General features: G+C 45.8%; 1 protein-coding gene across 1 annotated transcript in view; it reads right to left on the bottom strand.

Moving 5' to 3' along the window:
- Positions 1-7,580, bottom strand: part of LOC116948361 (uncharacterized) — a 39,436-nt gene extending 31,856 nt beyond the window's left edge. Inside the window, exon 1 of the mRNA XM_032964965.2 lies at positions 7,291-7,580. Within this exon, the coding sequence (XP_032820856.2) occupies positions 7,291-7,376 (86 nt within the window). The 5' untranslated portion in view covers positions 7,377-7,580. The remainder of the gene's footprint in view (positions 1-7,290) is intronic.
- Positions 7,581-19,577: the final 11,997 nt, after the last annotated feature.

Consider the following 19,577-nt stretch of genomic DNA (forward strand, 5'->3'; position numbering starts at 1 on the left):
AAGAATGGTGCCAGATTCTTAAGTTGCCCTGGCCCTATCCACCTCGCAGTGTAGATGGGTAACACCACAGTTAGGTTTCATATGTTGGTGTACAATGAGGATACTCATACTTCTTACAAAATATCTGGCCAGTGTGGAACTGAAGTAATTTTCTTTTTTACCAGATAAGGCCCACTTATCTATACAGCTTTTAAATCTTGACTTAAAGATTTCGTGACTCAGGAATTCATATTCTTGGGTCTTTCGGTAAAGTCACGTAGATAGTTTACAAGAAAATAACAAAAAAAATAACAAAAAAACGACTTTTCAATCGCAACAGAAGAGGTCATCCGTCTCATTATATATGGATGGCTTCATGAACGAATCTTTGTTGATGGCCAGTTGACTTGCAAAGTACCTTCGTCTTTGAGAAATCAATTTCGTGTCAGCCCACCGCATTAACACAATGATCAGCCACGGCCGAGGTATTGGTCCTACCGTATTTCAGATCTGCCTTATGTTCACGAACACGGTCCGAGACATGTCGTTTAGTTTCCCCAATGTAACTACTGCCGCAGCTTAATTTTGAGACGCCAGGGTATTGCATGTCAGGGATCACATCCTTCACAGATGGGAACAGATGACGAATTTTATGCACTGTGTTAAATCGAATCTGGATTTTGTGTTTGCTCATGATTTTGTAAACAAATTGTGTGACCCCTGCAATGTATGGCAAGGTGATGGTTTTGATTGGGTCCTCAGATGGTTCTTTCCCAACGGTTGGAGTGATAGCTTTACGAATTGTGTTGTCTGAATATCCATTCATCTTGAGAGCTTGGTGTACGTGTTCCAGTTCACTGGCTAGGTGATGACTGTCGGAAATACATCGAGCTCTATGGTGTAGAGTTTTAATGAGGGAATTCTTCTGGGATGGATGATGGTAGGAGTCAGGTTTAGGTAGGCATCCGTATGGGTGGCTTTCCTTTAGACAGTGTCCCATTGAGCCATCTGGTCTCTTTTCAATTACAACATCCAAGAATGGTAACTTGACATCCTTTTCCACCTCCATAGTGAATTTGATGGCTGGGTGTATGGAATTGATGTGGTTGAGGCCAGATGACGAACGTGTCATCTACGTACCTCTTCCACAAAGACGGATGTAGAGTGGATGCCTAAATGGCATCCGTCTCAAATTTTTCCATGAAAACATTGGCTACAACTGGAGATAAGGGAGAACCCATTGGGGTACCTTCAACTTGTTTGTAGAATATTCCATTCCAGGTGAAGTAAGTGTTGGTGAGGCAGTGTCTCACCAGGGCCGGTGCATCAGCATTCAGTCCTTGTTGGACCAAATCTTAAATGATTGCCATGGTATATTCTTGGTTCTTTCGGTAAAGTCACGTAGAAGGGAAAGTCACGTAGAAGGGCAATAATAAAATAAAGCAACATATATTATTTTATTATTTCCCTTCTACATAACTTTACCGAAAGAACCAAGAATATGAATCCCTGCAGTCACGAAAGCTTTAAATCAAAAGATGTCAATGGTGTCAATCACAGGAACTTTGGTAAACAAAGAGACCACAACGAAACTAACGAGCAAATCACCTGGAGATAGTGAGATGACCTTAATTAACGATACCAAGTGAGCTGAGTTGAGTACAGCTGAGGTGGTCAAACCAGTGAATGGTTGTAAGATCTCAGACAGAAATCGGGCCAGTTTGTAGGTCGGTGAGTCAATGGTGGAGACGATAGGACGAAGGGGTGTCCCTTCTTTATGGATTTTTGGTCAGCCATACAAATCTGGGTGGTCTATCAGCAGAGGGTTTTAAAAAAAAACGCTTGGTTGGTTCGATCAAAGATGTCGAATCAGTGATGATATTGTTGGTTTTCGTAACGAGGCGGTTGGTGGGATCTCTTTTAATTTTGGTATAGCTACCATCATTAAGTAGGTCCTGAATTATTTTATTTTCTTTGAACCTATCAGGGTGACTTTACCGAAAGACCCAAGAATAGTAATTCCTGCAGTCACGAAAGCTTTAAGTGAAGATTGAACATTTATACATAGTTGCAGCTCTCGTTTCACGTAAAAGTGTTTTTCTTTTTCTTCGAATTAATGAGGTGACACCGCATCCAAGATATCATGAGCTCATCGCCGTACATCGCCATGGGTTCGAGGCTCACGACCGGATCGCTGCCGGTGCCACCAGCTGCCCCAGACGAGAGTGAGGAAACGCTCGCCGGGAGGACGAGCCAGCGACGAGGTGCATTTCAGCTGGGTAGTTGGGAGCGCGGTAACATTTTAATAGCGGCGGCGGATAAAGGACGGTACACCGACATTTGCACAGCGGCCACATCGTGTTTACCCCGGCTGCAATTGCGAAAATTATAGCGATGGCTGAAGGCGAATGTCTACTTATAGCTGTTAAAACAATTACCTTTGTCAATTTGCACAACTACTATAAATTGAATCTAAATTGGTATATATTTTTTTTAGCAAACAGGCAATGCTTTTCAAAAATAAATATATCTTTAGGGAATACAATCAACTTCACAATAACATATGATTAGCTTGATATTTTAGACAGATTCTTTTGAATAAATTATTTGTTTATGTATCGAATGATGTGTATGAGAATCGATTATATATACGATTGGTGCTAATTGTATGATTAAAGCAATACAAATATCCACGTGTTTTTATGGAATATTAAAATGTTACATTAATTTCGTGAACCAAACTGTAGAAAACACAGAAAAATAAAAACAATACAAACAAGATGGTAAAAAAGCCAAACTAGGCGACTGTCGAATTCAATCGCAACGTGGAGCTTCATCGTATCACTGGGGGGAGTCCAATCAAGATGTCGAATCGGAACCTTTCCGCTTAATTACGCAGCCAACGAGGGCAGAGGCCAAATTCCACTTCGTCCGATTTCGCGACGAATTGAAACTTTTTCCACCGGCACAACCGGTGGGGAGCGGGGAGGAAGAGGCGATGTCCATGGCCTCCGCGAGGCCCTGCGAGGGAAACAGGGCGGCAGGGACCCAGCAAGTCGTGGCGTGTCCGGCAGGAGAGTGCGGCCCACTCGTGCGCAGCCAGGCATGTGTGGAGAGAGCACGTGGTGCGTGGCTGCAACCTGTGAGCGCCACATTCCTGCCGTGCTATGACAGCAAGAGCGACAATGCGTCGGCTGCTCACGTAGCCACGTAATCCAGACTACGTGAAAGCAAGGAGGCTTCCCCCCCGCTCCCCCGACACGGGGTCTCCACTTGGATGGGGCAGCAGGCCCAACTCTACCCCTCCTAAGTATAGTCCTGACGCGGCAATGGGCAACATCCACGGATTTTCTGTCCCTCTCCTATCGGACACCGCAATACAACATTAAAGCAAGGCGGCTTTCTTTAGAAATAAATAAAAATAAACAACTGATCATCTTCTAGCGCTCCAAATGTGTTTTTGGGTTGTTACCACGTCGTTGTTCGACGCTGTTGAGCAGCCACACATTGTCCCTCGATCACATATCGTTTGCCAGCCCCTGTTGGTGTTAATTTAGTCCCAGAAGCTCGCAACGGGTAGAGCGAAACGTCAGATATCGTGCTGATCAACGAGTGGTACCACCTGAAAATGCATCAGAGAGCTGAACGGTACAACTGCCAAAACCAGTGTAGATTTTTTTTCCCCTTTTTTTTGCTCAATATTATCCCAATCGTACTCTCAGTGTCAAGGTCTGAAAAGCAAACCACCCGCTTCAAGTTGCGATCTTTTACAGCCACCTGTTTAGACTTGCCCTGGTTGTGAAGACATGGGACCTAAGCCGTTTTTATGGCAGGAATAATTTTCTGTTGCATTACACCGACGTGGGTGTGACGTTGGGGGGCAAGCCTGCGATCGAGCGACATGAAGTGAAGGGCTGGAGGATCGCCGAGATGGAGCCTGAAGACGACAGTGGAGCAAGTAGGTTGCCAACATATTTGCAGAGTTTGAAGTGCCATCCTCTCGCATGCGCAATATTTATCCGGACACTTAAGTTTCCTCCCATGTGCATCAAAGTCACTCGGCTAATGAGAAGAATTGGTCAAACATCCCAATGCAGGACCTTCATGAAAAAGTGTCTTGAGACTCAGTCATGAATTTATGGATAAAGCTGTTTTTCTGACTGCAGTATTCTTATTATTATTCAACTCCTTCAAAAATATAACATTACCATTATCAGCCAAGATCGATCTACAGTTACACTATCAGGGTTCAGGAGCTTTCCCTTTGTCCTGCTATCAAGGGTAGCGTTCAGGTGTGACATATACAACTTCCTTCTGAGGAACCGGTTGAATTCTATGGTATTTTTACTCCAAATTTTCCCACGATAATTTTGAGATTAATTGCCTTTCATGCTGATGGTTCCATCTTTCTCACAAGGGCTACAATTTGTGAATTGCAAATCACAATTACCTAGGTTTTTTCCTGTCGTGGTGAATATATCTCTCCGATGCGCAAGCCTGGTCGTACTGTGCCGTGTAAGGGCATGGTGTCCAACGTTTCACTTGCTGCTTTCATGCCCTCGCCGCTTGCAAAAAAACCCCACCAAATGGCGTGTTACATACGAACGGCGTTCATCACTCCGATACAACAGCGCGAGTAAGAACACGACACCCCTCCACACATCACCAAGCAAAACAATTTTGGCCTAACTGCCATAACAACCTTGGGTCAAATTTCTCCCAACACAAAAAAAATCAGAATGCGGAGGAGATTAAAAAAAAAGGATGTCAAAATGTTTTGAGCATGCCCGGCAAGCGAAGCGGGAGGCAGAGTTTGTTTACAGTTTACTCTGAGCCATTCAGACCTGTGAAAGCCCAAACACAAACCGTGTGAACACGACGGTGCCGTGAAAGTTAGTTGTACGTACGATATGTCATGTCTCGCTCGCCCACTCGGCACTCCCGAAAGCCAAGGAACAGAGCAAACATATATCTTACTAGTTGGCTGTGTCGGGTGGTGGCGGGTTTTAACGACACATTGATATATTTACGCGATCTAAACAGAAAAAAAAACCTCTTATGAATATATCCTGCTGTTATGCACGTACTATATTATGAACACAGATGTATCACATTACTGCGGTTTCATTTACGGTGGAATATCACTGCTCTGCGTGATTTAGGACGTGGAAGTGCATCAGGCTCGCCCTATGACCACTGATCTTGTCAGAACTCAGACAATCCAAGCAGATTTGACTCTGGCTAGTGCTTTGAATGGGTGATCCACCATGCATGTAACGCGTATGCATGGTGGATGTATGCATGGTGGATGTTATGCATGGTACAGCGGAGCTACGTTTTGGGCAACAGAGGAAAGTGCAGAAAAATAAATTGGTGTCCTGCACTATGCCCCCATGTGTACGCTCCACGCCGTCACCAACTCGGACTGACCAGCGTGGACGGTCATTTAACACCCACACGGGAGTGCTGAGGTTCTCTTCTCAGCAGTGGAATGACAGAGGCGATGGACTCGACTGAACGTGCATTAGGCTCAAAGAGACAATCGAATCATTTTTACGGGACCCCGGGGTCCCGTAAAATCAGGTCAATAATAATAATTATTATTTTTCAGTCCGCACCACTAACGTGACCCCGCCAGCAACGCGCCGCCCGCCCAGACTCTTGCCAACAACAAGCGCCACCAGCAGGCGGCGATCGACACGATGGGCGCCACCCCACCGGCCAGACGCGAGCCCGCCGCCCACCTTAGGCGGTGAATTTAACGTGTTTATGTAATCTTTCAACTTTTTACGAAACTTAGTGTCCCCGAGTAGCTCTCGACCAGGCCAATCGATTGACCACTAGAGTTTTGTATGTCGGTAAGGCAAGACTCGTGTCGCTACGCGGTTTTTCCCCACCCCGGGGCAGTGATGTGTGACCCCGGGGTCCCCGCAAATTGCTTCAATTACGTACATGCCAGCTATAAGCAGCCACGGTACATTGGCAATGTTGACCGACAGTAATAAATAGCAAGCGTTACTTTCGGCCCATTGTCAATCCACACCGCTGGTTGAAGGCTTCCCAACAACAACGCCTTTGGTCGAAGGGGGTTGGTTGACCATACTTCGCCACGTTGGTCGGTACGTTTTGATGGAGGTGGGAGGGAGATGCGCCCATGCACAGCACTGGTTCAAATGTCACTCGCCACTGATGTTAGCCGTCTACGGTGAAGTAAAACTCAGGTCGCCGGATGCACAGCACAGCGCGCAAAACCACTGCGCCACCGCTCCCCAACCAAAATTATTTTTTTTTTAAATCCGTTACTAAGTTATTGTGGTTGAGACAACAACGCAATCTAAACCCCAAACCAAACACCACAACGCCAACAAACAGAAGCTTCACGGGGCTGGGTGTCACCCCCAGTTAGACTCGGCCTAAAATTAATACATTAGCTAATGTTGGCGAGACAAAGACGGCCGAGCAGGTGTGTGTGTGTGTGTGGGGGGTTGGGTTCGGTCCCCCAGCGACAACCACCGTCACGACACGTGCTGTGGTGGCCACCTTAATAGGTGCTCGCAAACTGCACCACCATGGTTCCATCTCCCGCTCGCTCACTCACTCACACAGAGAGCGGGCTGCTATTGTTCTACAGCGCGCACGTGTTGGCACCACGCACCCGGCAAAACCTCGGTTCGCATCGCGGTCAAGGCTCTCTGGCACCGGGCAGCAACTTGTCCCAGACGCCGCGATCCTGGGCCTCAATTAGTTCGGCTCATTAAGACATTTAAAATAATAAAAAAACGACTACGGTAACTGGCGGATGTCATCGCAGCCCGCCCCCCCCCCCCTTAACATATGCTCAGATAACAAGAAACATTTATAATGACATTTATAATGACATTGAGACATCATCCGAACCCGGTCCGAGCCCGCACCTCCTCCCAGCTCTCCCCTTCTGACCCAAGCGGCACTGCCCTGCGCGGTGCAGTACGGTCAAGCAGGCCTCCTGCGAAAGGCATTCATCCAGCAGTAGATTGAGCGAGGTATCCAGCGATACAAGATCCCCCCGTGAAGCCTTAAGAGACATGTTGGGGCAAGTGCTGCTACCTATGAAGGGCGGCACTGTGGCACACACCATGGCTGGGGGGGGGGGGGTTGGCCAGCACCACGGCCCGGCCGTCTTTGTCTCCCCAGTCGACAGAGGGGGTGGGGGTCCCAGGACCGGCTCGGTGTCGGCGGCCGAGGGCGGGAATCGAACTCGGCTCGGCGGGTTCCGTAGCGCCGCGCGCTCCACGCGACCGCTGCACGCACAGCGAGACGCTCCGGGCGTACCTGTTGTGTAGCTCTCGTTCTAGAGTCTGCAGCTTTGTCCTGGCGCGGCACACGGCCTGCCGCAACTCCCGGCAGGGCGGGCCCATGGCGTTCGGGGGGGGGGGAGCTCCCCTTGAGCCACTTAAGGGGGGGGGGGGCGGCGGCAGCGGCGGCGGCTTTGTTTATTTATTTTTTAATCTCCGAGTTGGTTGGCGTCACGAGCGGTTGCAGTGAGGGTTTTCTGTCGGCTTTTACGAAACGCGGCGGTTGGGGCGGCACCTGCCGGGCCGCCGTACCCCCCCCCCATACCCCTTCACCACCCCTCCCCCCTCACCACATGGCCCCTCCACCCCCCCCCCACATCCCCTCACACCTCCTCCCCCCCACACCCCCTCCCCCACACACCCCTCCACACCCCTCCCCCCCACACCCCCCACACCCCCACACGTGGTGACGTCATGGCCATGCCACTGCTTGTTCACGGTCAGCGCGCTGCGCTACGAACCCCGCGCTCCAAGTTCGATTCCCGCTCGTGGCCAACACCGAGCGACGATTATCTGAACCGGTGCTGGGCCTCCCCCGAGGTCGACTCAGCCTCGAATGAGAAGCTGGTGCCGTGTATATGAAAAAAATATCGCCACTGGGGAGACAAAGGCGGTCTGGCGTGGTGCATGGCCACCCACCTCCTCGTGTGCCGTTCCGGCCTTCATAGGTGATCGCTAACAGCACTTGCCCCTACAGTCTGTTAAGACTAAACGGGGGATCTTTGTCATTAGTTTTAATGTGATGGCAATTTGGTTGGCAAGTGGCTTTTGGCTTCTGGCCATCGAACAAAGGCGGTGGTCACCGCATCGCGCGCTTTCAGATGCGCTTCTGTGGCCGTCTGGAACGCTCTTGCTTCCGATATTGGGAAGCCACTGGGAGCTATGGCACTTTGAAATAGTCTGGATTGAAAACTAATTTATTTAGAACTGCTTTTAGTGTTTAGTTTGTTGACCTTCCCCCACACCTCTAATTAACACGCTTGGCTACACACGGTGTGAAAGAAGTTCAACATACAGAAAACAAAAATAATATTGACTTGATGCACAAAGCACAAATAGCAATACAACACTCAACGCATGTCTTAATAGTCAATAGGATATATAGCATATACCTACTATAAATATAATCATCCAGGAATGTCCTTAACGCTCGTGACGTCACTCTACATCGAACACCTCTCATTAATATTCATGAGCAGGTGACGTCCTCCAAATGGATACCCCCCCCCCACACATTAATAATAATTAGCGGCTGACGTCACTCCACATGGGGGGCCAAGGCGCCTCCTCCCCCCTCCTCGGCGTAAACTTACAACCCTGGCTAACAAAGGCAGAACCCTCACGTCACGCGATCTCCGTGACGCTGTTGAGACATCGAAGTAAAAAGGACGTCATGATGAACAAGGGATTATAGCCTTTAAATTAAATAGGTCTGTGTAACCGCGCCCTTACAAATTGCACACGAATTGATGCAATGAATATCGCGTTGCGGTCTGCTTGTCGCTTGCAAGTTTCACATTTACTGCAATACACCCGTCCTTGCATGGGCAAAAGGCTAGTAATATCAATATGCATGTTCTATGAACAGCAAGCGCCATTACCCCTGTCCTAATTTCAATTGTTTTAATAGTCAATCGGATCAATCTTGATCTAAAGCTTTCGTAACTGCAGGAATTCATACTATTTGGATCTTTCGGTACGTCACAAAATAAGACCCACACACCAACAAGAAATCGGACCCATACACCGAAAAGCTAGACGTTAACAAAGTCGTAATTAATCGCAGTAACAGTTCTATTTCTGATGGTCTGAAAACCGTTTTAGCTAAAGGGCTAAACTTTGCAGTCATACCTAGACACATACCAGTTAATGATATCATTGCCCATGTCGACGTGGCACTCAAGGGCCTGAGTCACATGGCTGCAGACGTAGCAAGATCTGAAATCGCTGCAACCCTCAAAAACGCTAAGATGCCAGCTAGCAACATCAGCAAAGATGAGCGCTTTGAATTATCTCAATTAAAAAAGAGGGATGAGATTGTCATCCTCTCAGCCAACAAGGGCAATGCCACTGTCATCATGGACAAAACAACAAAATTCAGGAACTACTCAACGATGGCAGCTATACAAAAATAAGAAGAGACCCCACCAACAGCCTCGTTACTAAAACCAACAAAATCATTTCTGATTCAACAGCATTAATTGATCAAACCAAACAGTTCTCGTTGAAACCTTCTGCGGCCAGACCACCAAGAATATATGGCCTTCCAAAGATACATAAAGAATATACACCCCTTCGTCCCATCGTCTCTACTATCAACTCCCGCACCTACAAACTGGCTCGTTTTCTGTCTGAAATTCTGCGGCCTTTTGCTGGAAAAACCACCTCTGCGGTACTAAACTCTACTCACCTGGCATCGACAATCAACGGTATTTCCCTGTCCCCAGACGACCTGCTTGTCAGTTTTGATGTGATTTCCTTATTCACCAAAGTTCCTGTACCTGACACCATCGCAATCATTGAAGACTTGGTTCATCAAGGAGTGCATACTGATGTACCCCCCCTGGTGAGACACTGCTTAACCAACACATACATCACCTGGAATGTAACTTTCTACAAATAAACTGAGGGCACCCCAATGGGCTCCCCCCAATCTCCGGTTGTAGCCAACGTTTTCATGGAGAAATTTGAGACTGACGCCATCCAGACTGCCACTCTACGCCCAACCTTATGGAAGAGATACGTGGATAACACTTTTGTTATCTGGCCACATGGCCGGCCTGCTCTAGACCAATTCCTCGACCACATAAATTCCATACACCCAGCCATCAGATTTACCATGGAAGTAGAAAAAGATGGCAAGCTACCCTTTTTTGATGTCTTAATTAAAAGGAGACCTGATGGTTCAATGAGCCACTCTGTCTACAGGAAAGCTACCCATACGGATGCTTACTTAAAACCGGATTCCCACCACCATCCATCCCAGAAGGATTTCCTCATCAAGACTCTATACCATAGAGCCCAATGCATTTCCGACCAGGAACACATTGCCAGTGAACTCAAGCACGTACACCAAGCTCTCAAGGCTAATGGTTACTCCGACTACACAATCCGCAAAGCCATCACTCCAACCATGAAGAAGGATCCTCTTGAGGAGCCATTCAAAACCATCACCTTACCCTACATTGCGGGGGTCACAAATAAGATCTCCAAAATACTGAATAAACACAAGATCCAGGTCCGATTCTACACAGTACATAAAATCCGTGATCTGGTTACGTCTTTAAAGTAGTGGTTCCAGACATACAGTACCCAGGCGTCTACAAACTAAGTTGCCTCTATGGTAGCAGCTACATTGGAGAAACCAAACGACATATCTCGGACCGCATCCGTGAACATAAAGCAGACTTGAAACACGGTAGGACGAACACCTCAGCCGTGGCAGATCACTGTTATAATTCAGTGGGCTCACATGACATTGACTTCTCCAAGACGGAGGTTCTCTGCAAGCCATCCGGCTACCATGAGATATTCGTTCATGAGGCCATCCACATATACAAACACAGAGACAATTTCAACCGAGAAGATGGATTCTGGCTTAGTAACCATTGGAAAGACGTTATAAACCATTTCGGTTCTTGATTGATTGTATTTTACGGTGACTTTCAGACCGCAGTCCATTCGCTGGCACTGCCTCTTAATACCTTTCACACGACGGTCAATGGTATGGTTTATAGCATGTTGTATAATAATAAATAGTATAACAGTGTAATGTTTAACATAAATCATAAGGAAATATATAGTATCGTAATTGTATAGTGAATATACAGCAGTAGGGTTGGTAGAATAATACATAGTGTAATATTACAAGTCTAATATTTTATAGTCTAAAGTATAGGGTAGTGTATAGTAATGCATTGTATAATTCAAGGGTGGGGTTTGTCTATGGCAGTGTATATTACGGTGTATAGTCGTGTAATGTAGAAAAAAGTTTAGTTGGAGACATATCAATATAATGCATAATGTTAGAGCTTACATTGGGCTGTGTATACGATATTATACAATATAGTTTAGATTGGAAGGTATAATATTGTATTGTATAGTAGTCTAGTTTATAGCATAGTAGTAACGCAACACAGGACAGAGCAGCGCATCGTGGATGTTTCTCTCTCTCCCCCCTCCTCCGTTCCGAGCGTAGATGGACTCGTCCGTCTGAACAAAGCTCGTCGCTTTCCCTGGTGCTAACGTTGAAAAGAAAAAAGAAACCGCCACTTTTTTCGGCATAGAATTGTAATGTATAACGACATATTGTTAGTAGCTCAGCTGATTGGAGAGTATATTAAGTTTATTGATAACATTGATGTATATTCTTAGTTTTTTCGGTAAAGTCACGTTGAAGAGAAACAACAAAATAACAAAATATATATAAAACAATAAAAAATTCTCACGACGTTTCGACCATAACTCAAACGTCGTGAGAATTTTTTATTGTTTTATATATATTTTGTTATTTTGTTGTTTCTCTTCAACGTGACTTTACCGAAAAAACTAAGAATATGAATTACTGCAGTCACGAAAGCTTTAAATCAAAACATTGATGTAGTTTATATTTTAGTTTTTTCATCAGTTTACTACATGGTATTCATTATATAGTGTAGTGTATACCCTGTTGCTTTATGTTAATAGCTCAACTTATTGAATAATATATTGAGTACATTTATTATTCTTTGGTTTTTTCGGTAAAGTCACGTAGAAATAAGAAAAAATAAAATTACATAATATACGACGTTTCGATTGCAACACAAGCAATCATCATCAGGTAGAGGAAACACATAACCGCAGATATATATACAGACCTTAAGTAGAGGGAATTAACACAGATATACCAGGGGATACAGAGAGACGGAGCATCACACTAAATCAAACAGGGTTTAGCAAAATTTGGAAACTATGTAAAGCAACACAGACGGTCGGTTAAAACACAATTAAAGCATGGTCTAGTTAAATTTTGATTTAAAGCTTTCGTGACTGCAGTAATTCAGATTCTTAGATCTCTTTCGGTAAAGTCACGTTGAAGGGAAACAATAAAATAATAATATATATTCTATTTTATTGTAAAAATAAAAAAAATTAGTATTTTATTGTTTCCCTTCAACGTGACTTTACTGAAAGAGCTAAGAATATGGTCTAGTTGTGTGATGCTCCGTCTCTCTGTATCCCCTGGTATATCTGTGTTAATTCCCTCTACTTAAGGTCTGTATATATCTGCGGTTATGTGTTTCCTCTACCTGATGATGATTGCTTGTGTTGCAATCGAAACGTCGTATATTATGTAATTTTATTTTTTTCTTATTTCTACGTGACTTTACCGAAAAAAACAAAGATTAATTCCTGCAGTCACGAAAGCACCAAATACATTTATTATATTGATGTAGTTTATATTTAGTTCTTTCACATCGGCTTGTATGATAGTTGGGTAGTTGTAGTTCTTTAGCGTCAATATACTAAATGCCTCTGTTGATATGTAAACTCTGACTTTAACAAAGCTACTTCCGTGACCAGTTACATGCTAATCCCTCACACTAACATCATGCTAATCTCCCAGTTACATGCTAATTTCTGACTTTAACATCCTGCTAATCTAACACATGAACACAGCTACTTCAATGCTAAATTCTTCTGTTGATATGTAAACTCCTTTGTCAAGGCGCTCTGCTCCTCCCACCCAGCTTAAAAGACGCTGCCAAGCTCAGCAGTGTTCACTGAAGCGCTGTCGTCCCAACAGTTCTGTTCCTTCACCTGAAGAAGGCTACTTGCGTTGTGGCCGAAACGACGTGAGAATTTAATATTACGTTGTATTTTTATCATTTTATTTCCATTCTACGTGACTTTACCGAAAGAACCAAGAAGATGAACCCAAAGAGTAGTCAATCGGATGTCTCTAAATTTACGTGTTCTCTGATCCATGCATTCCTCTTTCTTCATCTCGTGGATGATTAATATGTTCTACAGTTATATTTAAGCGTTTATTTATACAATGTTATCCCATCGGGAGAAAGATGAACCCACAGTGCGAAAGAAGTTCAACAAACATACATAGTGATAGAACTTAAACTTAGTACAATACTTTGATGCAGATCTCTCTACAGCAAAAACATTTCGGGAATCACGTTTTTTTTTCTCTTCGGATAACGGGAAGTCCCAGGTGTCACACTCGAAGAGGTAAACACTGCCCTTTACAGGATTTAAATAAGCATAAGGTGCTGGGGCCAAATCGTATAATCACTGTGGACTTCATCAAAGAAGCGGCAACAATTATTGAACCAATATTCGTGGATCTAACTTTGCCAAATGTTCCCACAAAATATAATACCACAATTATAATTATTTTGTTAAAACCAGCCGATAAAAACGCATATAGGACCACGACGAAGCTAAAGATACCCCGTATAACCTTAACAGACCTCAAGGGCGTGTGCTGTTAGCAAGCAACTATAATGACCGACATAGCACACGAGAGGGTGGGTGGCCAACACCACGCCCGGCCGCATTTGTCTCCCGAGGCGCGATGTTCACACACCGCACCAGGTACTCAATTGAGGCTGAATCGTCCAAGAGGAGGCCTGGGACCGGTTCAGATAATCATCACTGCTGTTGGCTGGGAGTGGGAATCGCTACCCTACCGCTCCCTACACCTATACACGCGAAGACAAATATTCCCCGTATAGCCTTCACACACTTTTGGGGCACGTGCGGTCAGCGAGCACCTCCACATCCATACACCAATACCCGCCACTCGCTACGAAGTGACGGCGACGTCGCCACGGAGCCTGTGCCAGGCCAGGTGCACTTTTATGTGCACTTGACCATACAGACTCGCCATACAACAACCGCCATTCGCCACTAAGTGGCCCGTGACGTCACCACGAGGCTTGTGCCAGGCCATGTGCACCTTGAGGCCACGTGAAGTGTCGAACGCCCGCTGGCAGGAGGTCACGGAGCAGACCCAGCAGGTGCCACGGGTCGACTGACTTGGATGACTGGCTGATGCACCACCTGTGCCCCCTACTGTGCCAACACTCACACCTACACATACACACGTGAGCAGCCAGAGGCTGGGGCAGTTGTCGCTCGCGGTCGCCGAAAACGTGGCTCCGTTAATCCTGCTCGTCGGTGGGGGGGGGGGGGGGGTCGGGGGGGGTGGTGGAGGGGGTTGGGGGGGGTAGTGGGGGGCACTAGGGACCCGACAACAAGAACACTCATTACTCCTCCTGCGAGCAAAACAAATAACCGCGGCCGAGCACCAGCGGAGAGCCCAATAATCCCAACCCTTTTCGCGACGAGAAGCGAAAAAAAACCCGCTTCGGCGCGCCTGCGCTCAAAGGGAAATACAAAGCCACGGGTTTATCCGCATGGAAGGTCGAGTGCGGAGAAAAATTAAATAAAGCGACGGTGACACGAAACTCGATCCGAGCAGGCGGTGTTCTTGGGTTTACACCGTTTATTGTGCAATTGTCCTGTTTTTGGGGACAGAAATCCGCTGGAGTGCAATTTTATAATTTGGAGTCTTCGACGTCCGTGCCCTGTCGCTCCCTGCACTGCGCGTGGTGAATTGAGCAATGCGTGTGTTGGTGCGCGTGTCTGTGTGTGTGTGTTCAATTGTGGGGAGCGGTAGTGTAGCGGTTAGTGCGCTGCGCTACGAACCTGGCGACTCGGGTTCGATTCCCGCTCACTGCCAACACCAGTGACGATTATCTGAGCCGGTCCTGGGCCTCCCTTAGGTCGACTCAGCCTCAAATGAGTACCTGGTGCGGTGTGTAAACATCCCACCCCCTCGTGTGCCGTGCCGGTCTTTATGGGTGCTCGCTAACGGCACTTGCCCCTACAGTCTGTGAAGGCTATACGGGGGATCTTTGTCTTTATCTTTCCAACCGGTGGCTAACTTGGAGGAAATCGTGCGTCTCCTGACGCTTTTGCTCGGTTTGTGTATAGACGGTGGAGGGGGGCAATTCTGTATCATGTCACGCGTGGTCAAACAAGTGAATGACTAAAAACTCACCACGCTGTGTCAATAACGCCGCATGTCTTGTAGTGAAATTAAAACCGAATATAATTAGGCTGTAGAAAATTGCGTTGACGATTTAATCTGAAAAATAAACTTCTTGACAGTCAGGCCTAGAAATGAAATTGCGGATGATCCGAAAAATGTGACGTCACGTGAAGGCACGATATTCAATTTAGTGATACGTGAATACACTTTTGCTTAATTTTTCACAATATAAACGCGTTTTTATGAAAAGATTGCTTCACTGATGGAACGTCACGTTTGAATGTAAACTTCAACGATTAATATTTGAAATTATTACGATTGTTGAAGGTAGTTCATACAAAATTAAATATTTTCAAAGGATATATATATACACACGTGTGTTTGCATTATGGGCGAGCGGTAGCAAACTGGTTAGCGCACTGTGCTATGGACCAGCCGACTTGAGTCCCATTCCCGCTCACGACCAATAACAGTGGCGAATATATAAACCGGTACTGGGCCGTCCCTAGGTGGGCTCAGCCTTAAATGAGTACATGGTGTGGCGTGTAAACATCAGCACTGGGGAGACAACGGGAGGCGGCCAGGCGTGGTGTTGGCCACCCACTCTTTCGTGTGCCGTGCTCACTTTCATATTTGCTCGCTGACAGCACTTGCCCCGACAGTTTGTTCAGGCTATACGGGGGATCTTTGTCATTGTGTGCGGAGCGGTGCTGTATTGAACCAGCCGAGCAGAGTTCCATTCCAGGCCACAGCCAACATCAGTGGAGAGTAATACCTGACCCGGTGCTGGGCGACCAATAAAATGTATACTAAACTTTTTATTTTACTAGGTAGGATCCACTGAGCTATGTAACTCTTTTTCACAATCGACCTGGCCACAAGTGATAGCTCAACGAAGTGGCTTATCGTGTGGGAATTTATAGCAGCCAAATACTCTAAACGCATGTTTCCTAAATGTGGAGGGGAAAAGCCGAAGGTCCCGGAGAAAAAATCCACGGGACCACGAGGAGAGAGACACCACAAACTCCAAATATACAGGCGGCAGGGTCGTGATCGAACCCACTGCCTCCTGCATATCAGGCGAGGTAGTTAACATCTCGCCTCCGTGGCGCAATCAAGTCCCTCACCCTCCGCACTGACAAGCGTGGTGAAGTCTTCTGGAACAACAGCAGACGACTGGCACGGCGTGTGGGAGAGGCCGTCATTCGGCAATAGATTGATTTAAAAAAACGTGTTTGGGTGGTATGTGGTATGGGTTTTTTTTGTTGTTGGTCATGCACCCAGTACTTTGCCATTTCACGGTGATGTGATGGCAATGGCCTCATTCTCGCTCAGAGACAGCACATGAGATGGAGGCTGGGATTTGGCCTCTGTGGAGAGAGAGAGAGACTGGGAGATTGTAATCACTCCGCCACAAAGCGCGCGTCCACTTCCCCCGTCCTCGTCTCGTCCATTTATTGCTCACCGCACGGCGTCCTGGCCCCCGTGATATAACCCTTGGTGTGCGGCGATATCGCTTTACAAGCGATCTTATATGTGTATATATAAATACAACAATAATTATCATTCATTTTACGACTATTAAACGCAGTTGCACAAGTATTACTGCATCAGTGCCAATTAACTTGTAGTAGTAATACATTTTCAATGTGATGTTACAGTATGTGTGTATATATGGCTGACGAGATAGGGCGAATTCCGGGTGATTTGGTTATCTTCTTTCGTGTGGCAAGGTAAAAAAAATGTCTGTTGAACTTCTTTCGCATCCTACGTAGCCAACCGTGCTAATCGGAGGTGCGATGAAAGGACAACAAACTAAACACGAAAAAGCAGTTCTGAAGAAATGAGTTTTCAATAAAAAAGAAAATTCAATATTCTGTGCAGCGTGTCGAGGTTACGAAGCCATCCAAGAGCGTCCGTGGAGGCTGGGTGGAGATAATGCAAATCGATGGTCTAGCTCTGGTGACCACATCAGTGAACTCTGCTGACTCTTCTTCATTGTCCACCGATGGAGAAGATGACGCATCTGCCATGCGCCGTGCTGCAGCCGCTCAGGGTTGAGCAACTGTTTTCTGGACAGGGGTCGAACCCCGGATGTCTTGTGTGGGGTCGGTAACGAACTCCTGGTTCGTGCGGGTGGTGTAAAATCGACCCCATTTAGTATGTTCGCTATGAATAGCAACGTTATATTTGGTCATAGGCCAAGCTCCGATTAGCACGATTGGCTACGTACGGTGCGAAAGAAGTTCAGCATATACACACACACAAGCTAAGATGGTTGTTTAATTTTCGAAGCTATTATAATTATAGAATGATAGAAAAACAAACTTGACTATAAATGTAACTTTTCTATAGCCCTTCTAGATCATCGTTATAATTGACAGCAGTCACCGACTCAACTGCCTCATCGGGCCGGAGAAGCCAGGGCAAGACCGGGAATGGTCCAAGTCACTCATCACCACCAGCTGTGATCTATCCACTGTTGCATGGAGATCAAAAATTACGTCTCTCTCTCTCTTACTTGTGTATAATCCACGTGTTCCTCTTTCTGTTTGTCAACGTAATTGCAAGTACAGTAAATATTTCCCCATTCTTCGTTGAGCACTCTCCATTATTTGCACAATTACAATTTGTATCTGCTTATGTCCGTGTGTCTCATCCAGTTCATAGGTAATGCGCATTCATCAATAATAATTAATAATACAATATTTCCGAGGACAAACGTGTTGGAAAGCTTTATAGTATGCATGAATATTTATCATTGTTTCCTCGGTTACTTTGTTATTATCTTTTCGGGCATTCATATGTGTGCTCATAGGTACTCGCAAACAGCACTTGCCCCAACAGTCTGTATGGCTATATAGCAGGATCAGTGTGTGTGTGAGAGATAGATAGCGGTGCCTAAGTACTTCGCGAGCAGCGGCCTTCTGAGTTCGACTCCAGGTCTGAGTTCGACTTCACTTCAGTAGAGTCTGAGTTTGACTTCAGTGCAACGCGGACTTTCAGATGCACTTCTGCGGCCGTCTGGAACGCTCTTCCTTCCGATATCAGGAAGCCATTGGGAGCTATGTCATTTTAAACCTGGATTGAAAACTAATTTCTTTAGAACCGTTTGTCGTTCCCCCGCATCACCGATTCGCACGATTGGCTACGTTCGTTGCGAAAGAGGTTCAACATTACAGATTCATAGCTCTTTTAGCAGACCACATGCAAGAGGTATGAGCGCCCACACTTTACCCCACGAGACGCGACCTGTCAATGGACTGTGACGTACCTCTGTCCCACCGCTCCATCCAGAGCGAGACACTGCGTATGAAGTCAATGTCAAAACATTCCCGAGTCAGTCACTGTAAATTCCACATTTTTTTATGACAGGGACCAGTTATTTCAATGCGATAACCACTGCACCACCTCTGCATCCCCCTTACATATACAGTTGACATGCTGTGTGTGTACATATATATAATCCAACAAATCACAAGAAATGATTGTTTGTATTTAAGCCAATAGATGTTTTAATAATTCGTATGACTTAGACATTGTAAAAGCATTGCTTGTGTGATATTATTGCTTTCAGATAATTATTTATAAATCATACAACGTGCATTGTGAAACTGCGGGAGGCAGTGGTGCTCAAGCGCAAACAACACAGCCCCACATACATTCTCGTCACTAACACCGCCATAAAACAAAACGAAAGACAAATACAATTGGCGACGTTTCGGACATTGGCCCAGAGGAAGAAGGACCATTTCCTGAAACGTCGGCAATTGTATAGATTTAAAATTTTCCTTGGATGGCAACGTCATTGACGGCTGTGTTCAATTGCTGATTATAAATCATAGCGGCATGTAAGCTGTGTATCTAATATTTGAGACAGTATTATAATTACCGCACCAGCAATGACTATATGCATGCGACTGTGGTTTATATCGGCAGGCGTGTAACGATATCACTGAATATTCATGAGAGTCGCGATTCGATTAACAACATCGATTTAAACTACGCTGGCTGCTAACGTAGCGGCCTCTAGAGGCCGTAGGGGGTCACGTGTTCCTCGTTCTGTCTCGCCAGTCCTAAGTTAATTCTCCCAAGGTTCTTTTGCTCACTTTCATTTCACACATTTCTTGTTAATGACCACGTGTCTGCCAATATTTCACAGCAGCCACTATCAACTGACTCAACAATACATCATAATAATAAAGCCAGATTAC

The sequence above is a fragment of the Petromyzon marinus genome, chromosome 33 (genome assembly GCF_048934315.1).
Source record: "Petromyzon marinus isolate PM22_M1 ecotype Great Lakes invasive population chromosome 33, UKy_Petmar_22M1.pri1.0, whole genome shotgun sequence".
NCBI classification, from domain to species: Eukaryota; Metazoa; Chordata; class Hyperoartia; order Petromyzontiformes; family Petromyzontidae; genus Petromyzon; species Petromyzon marinus.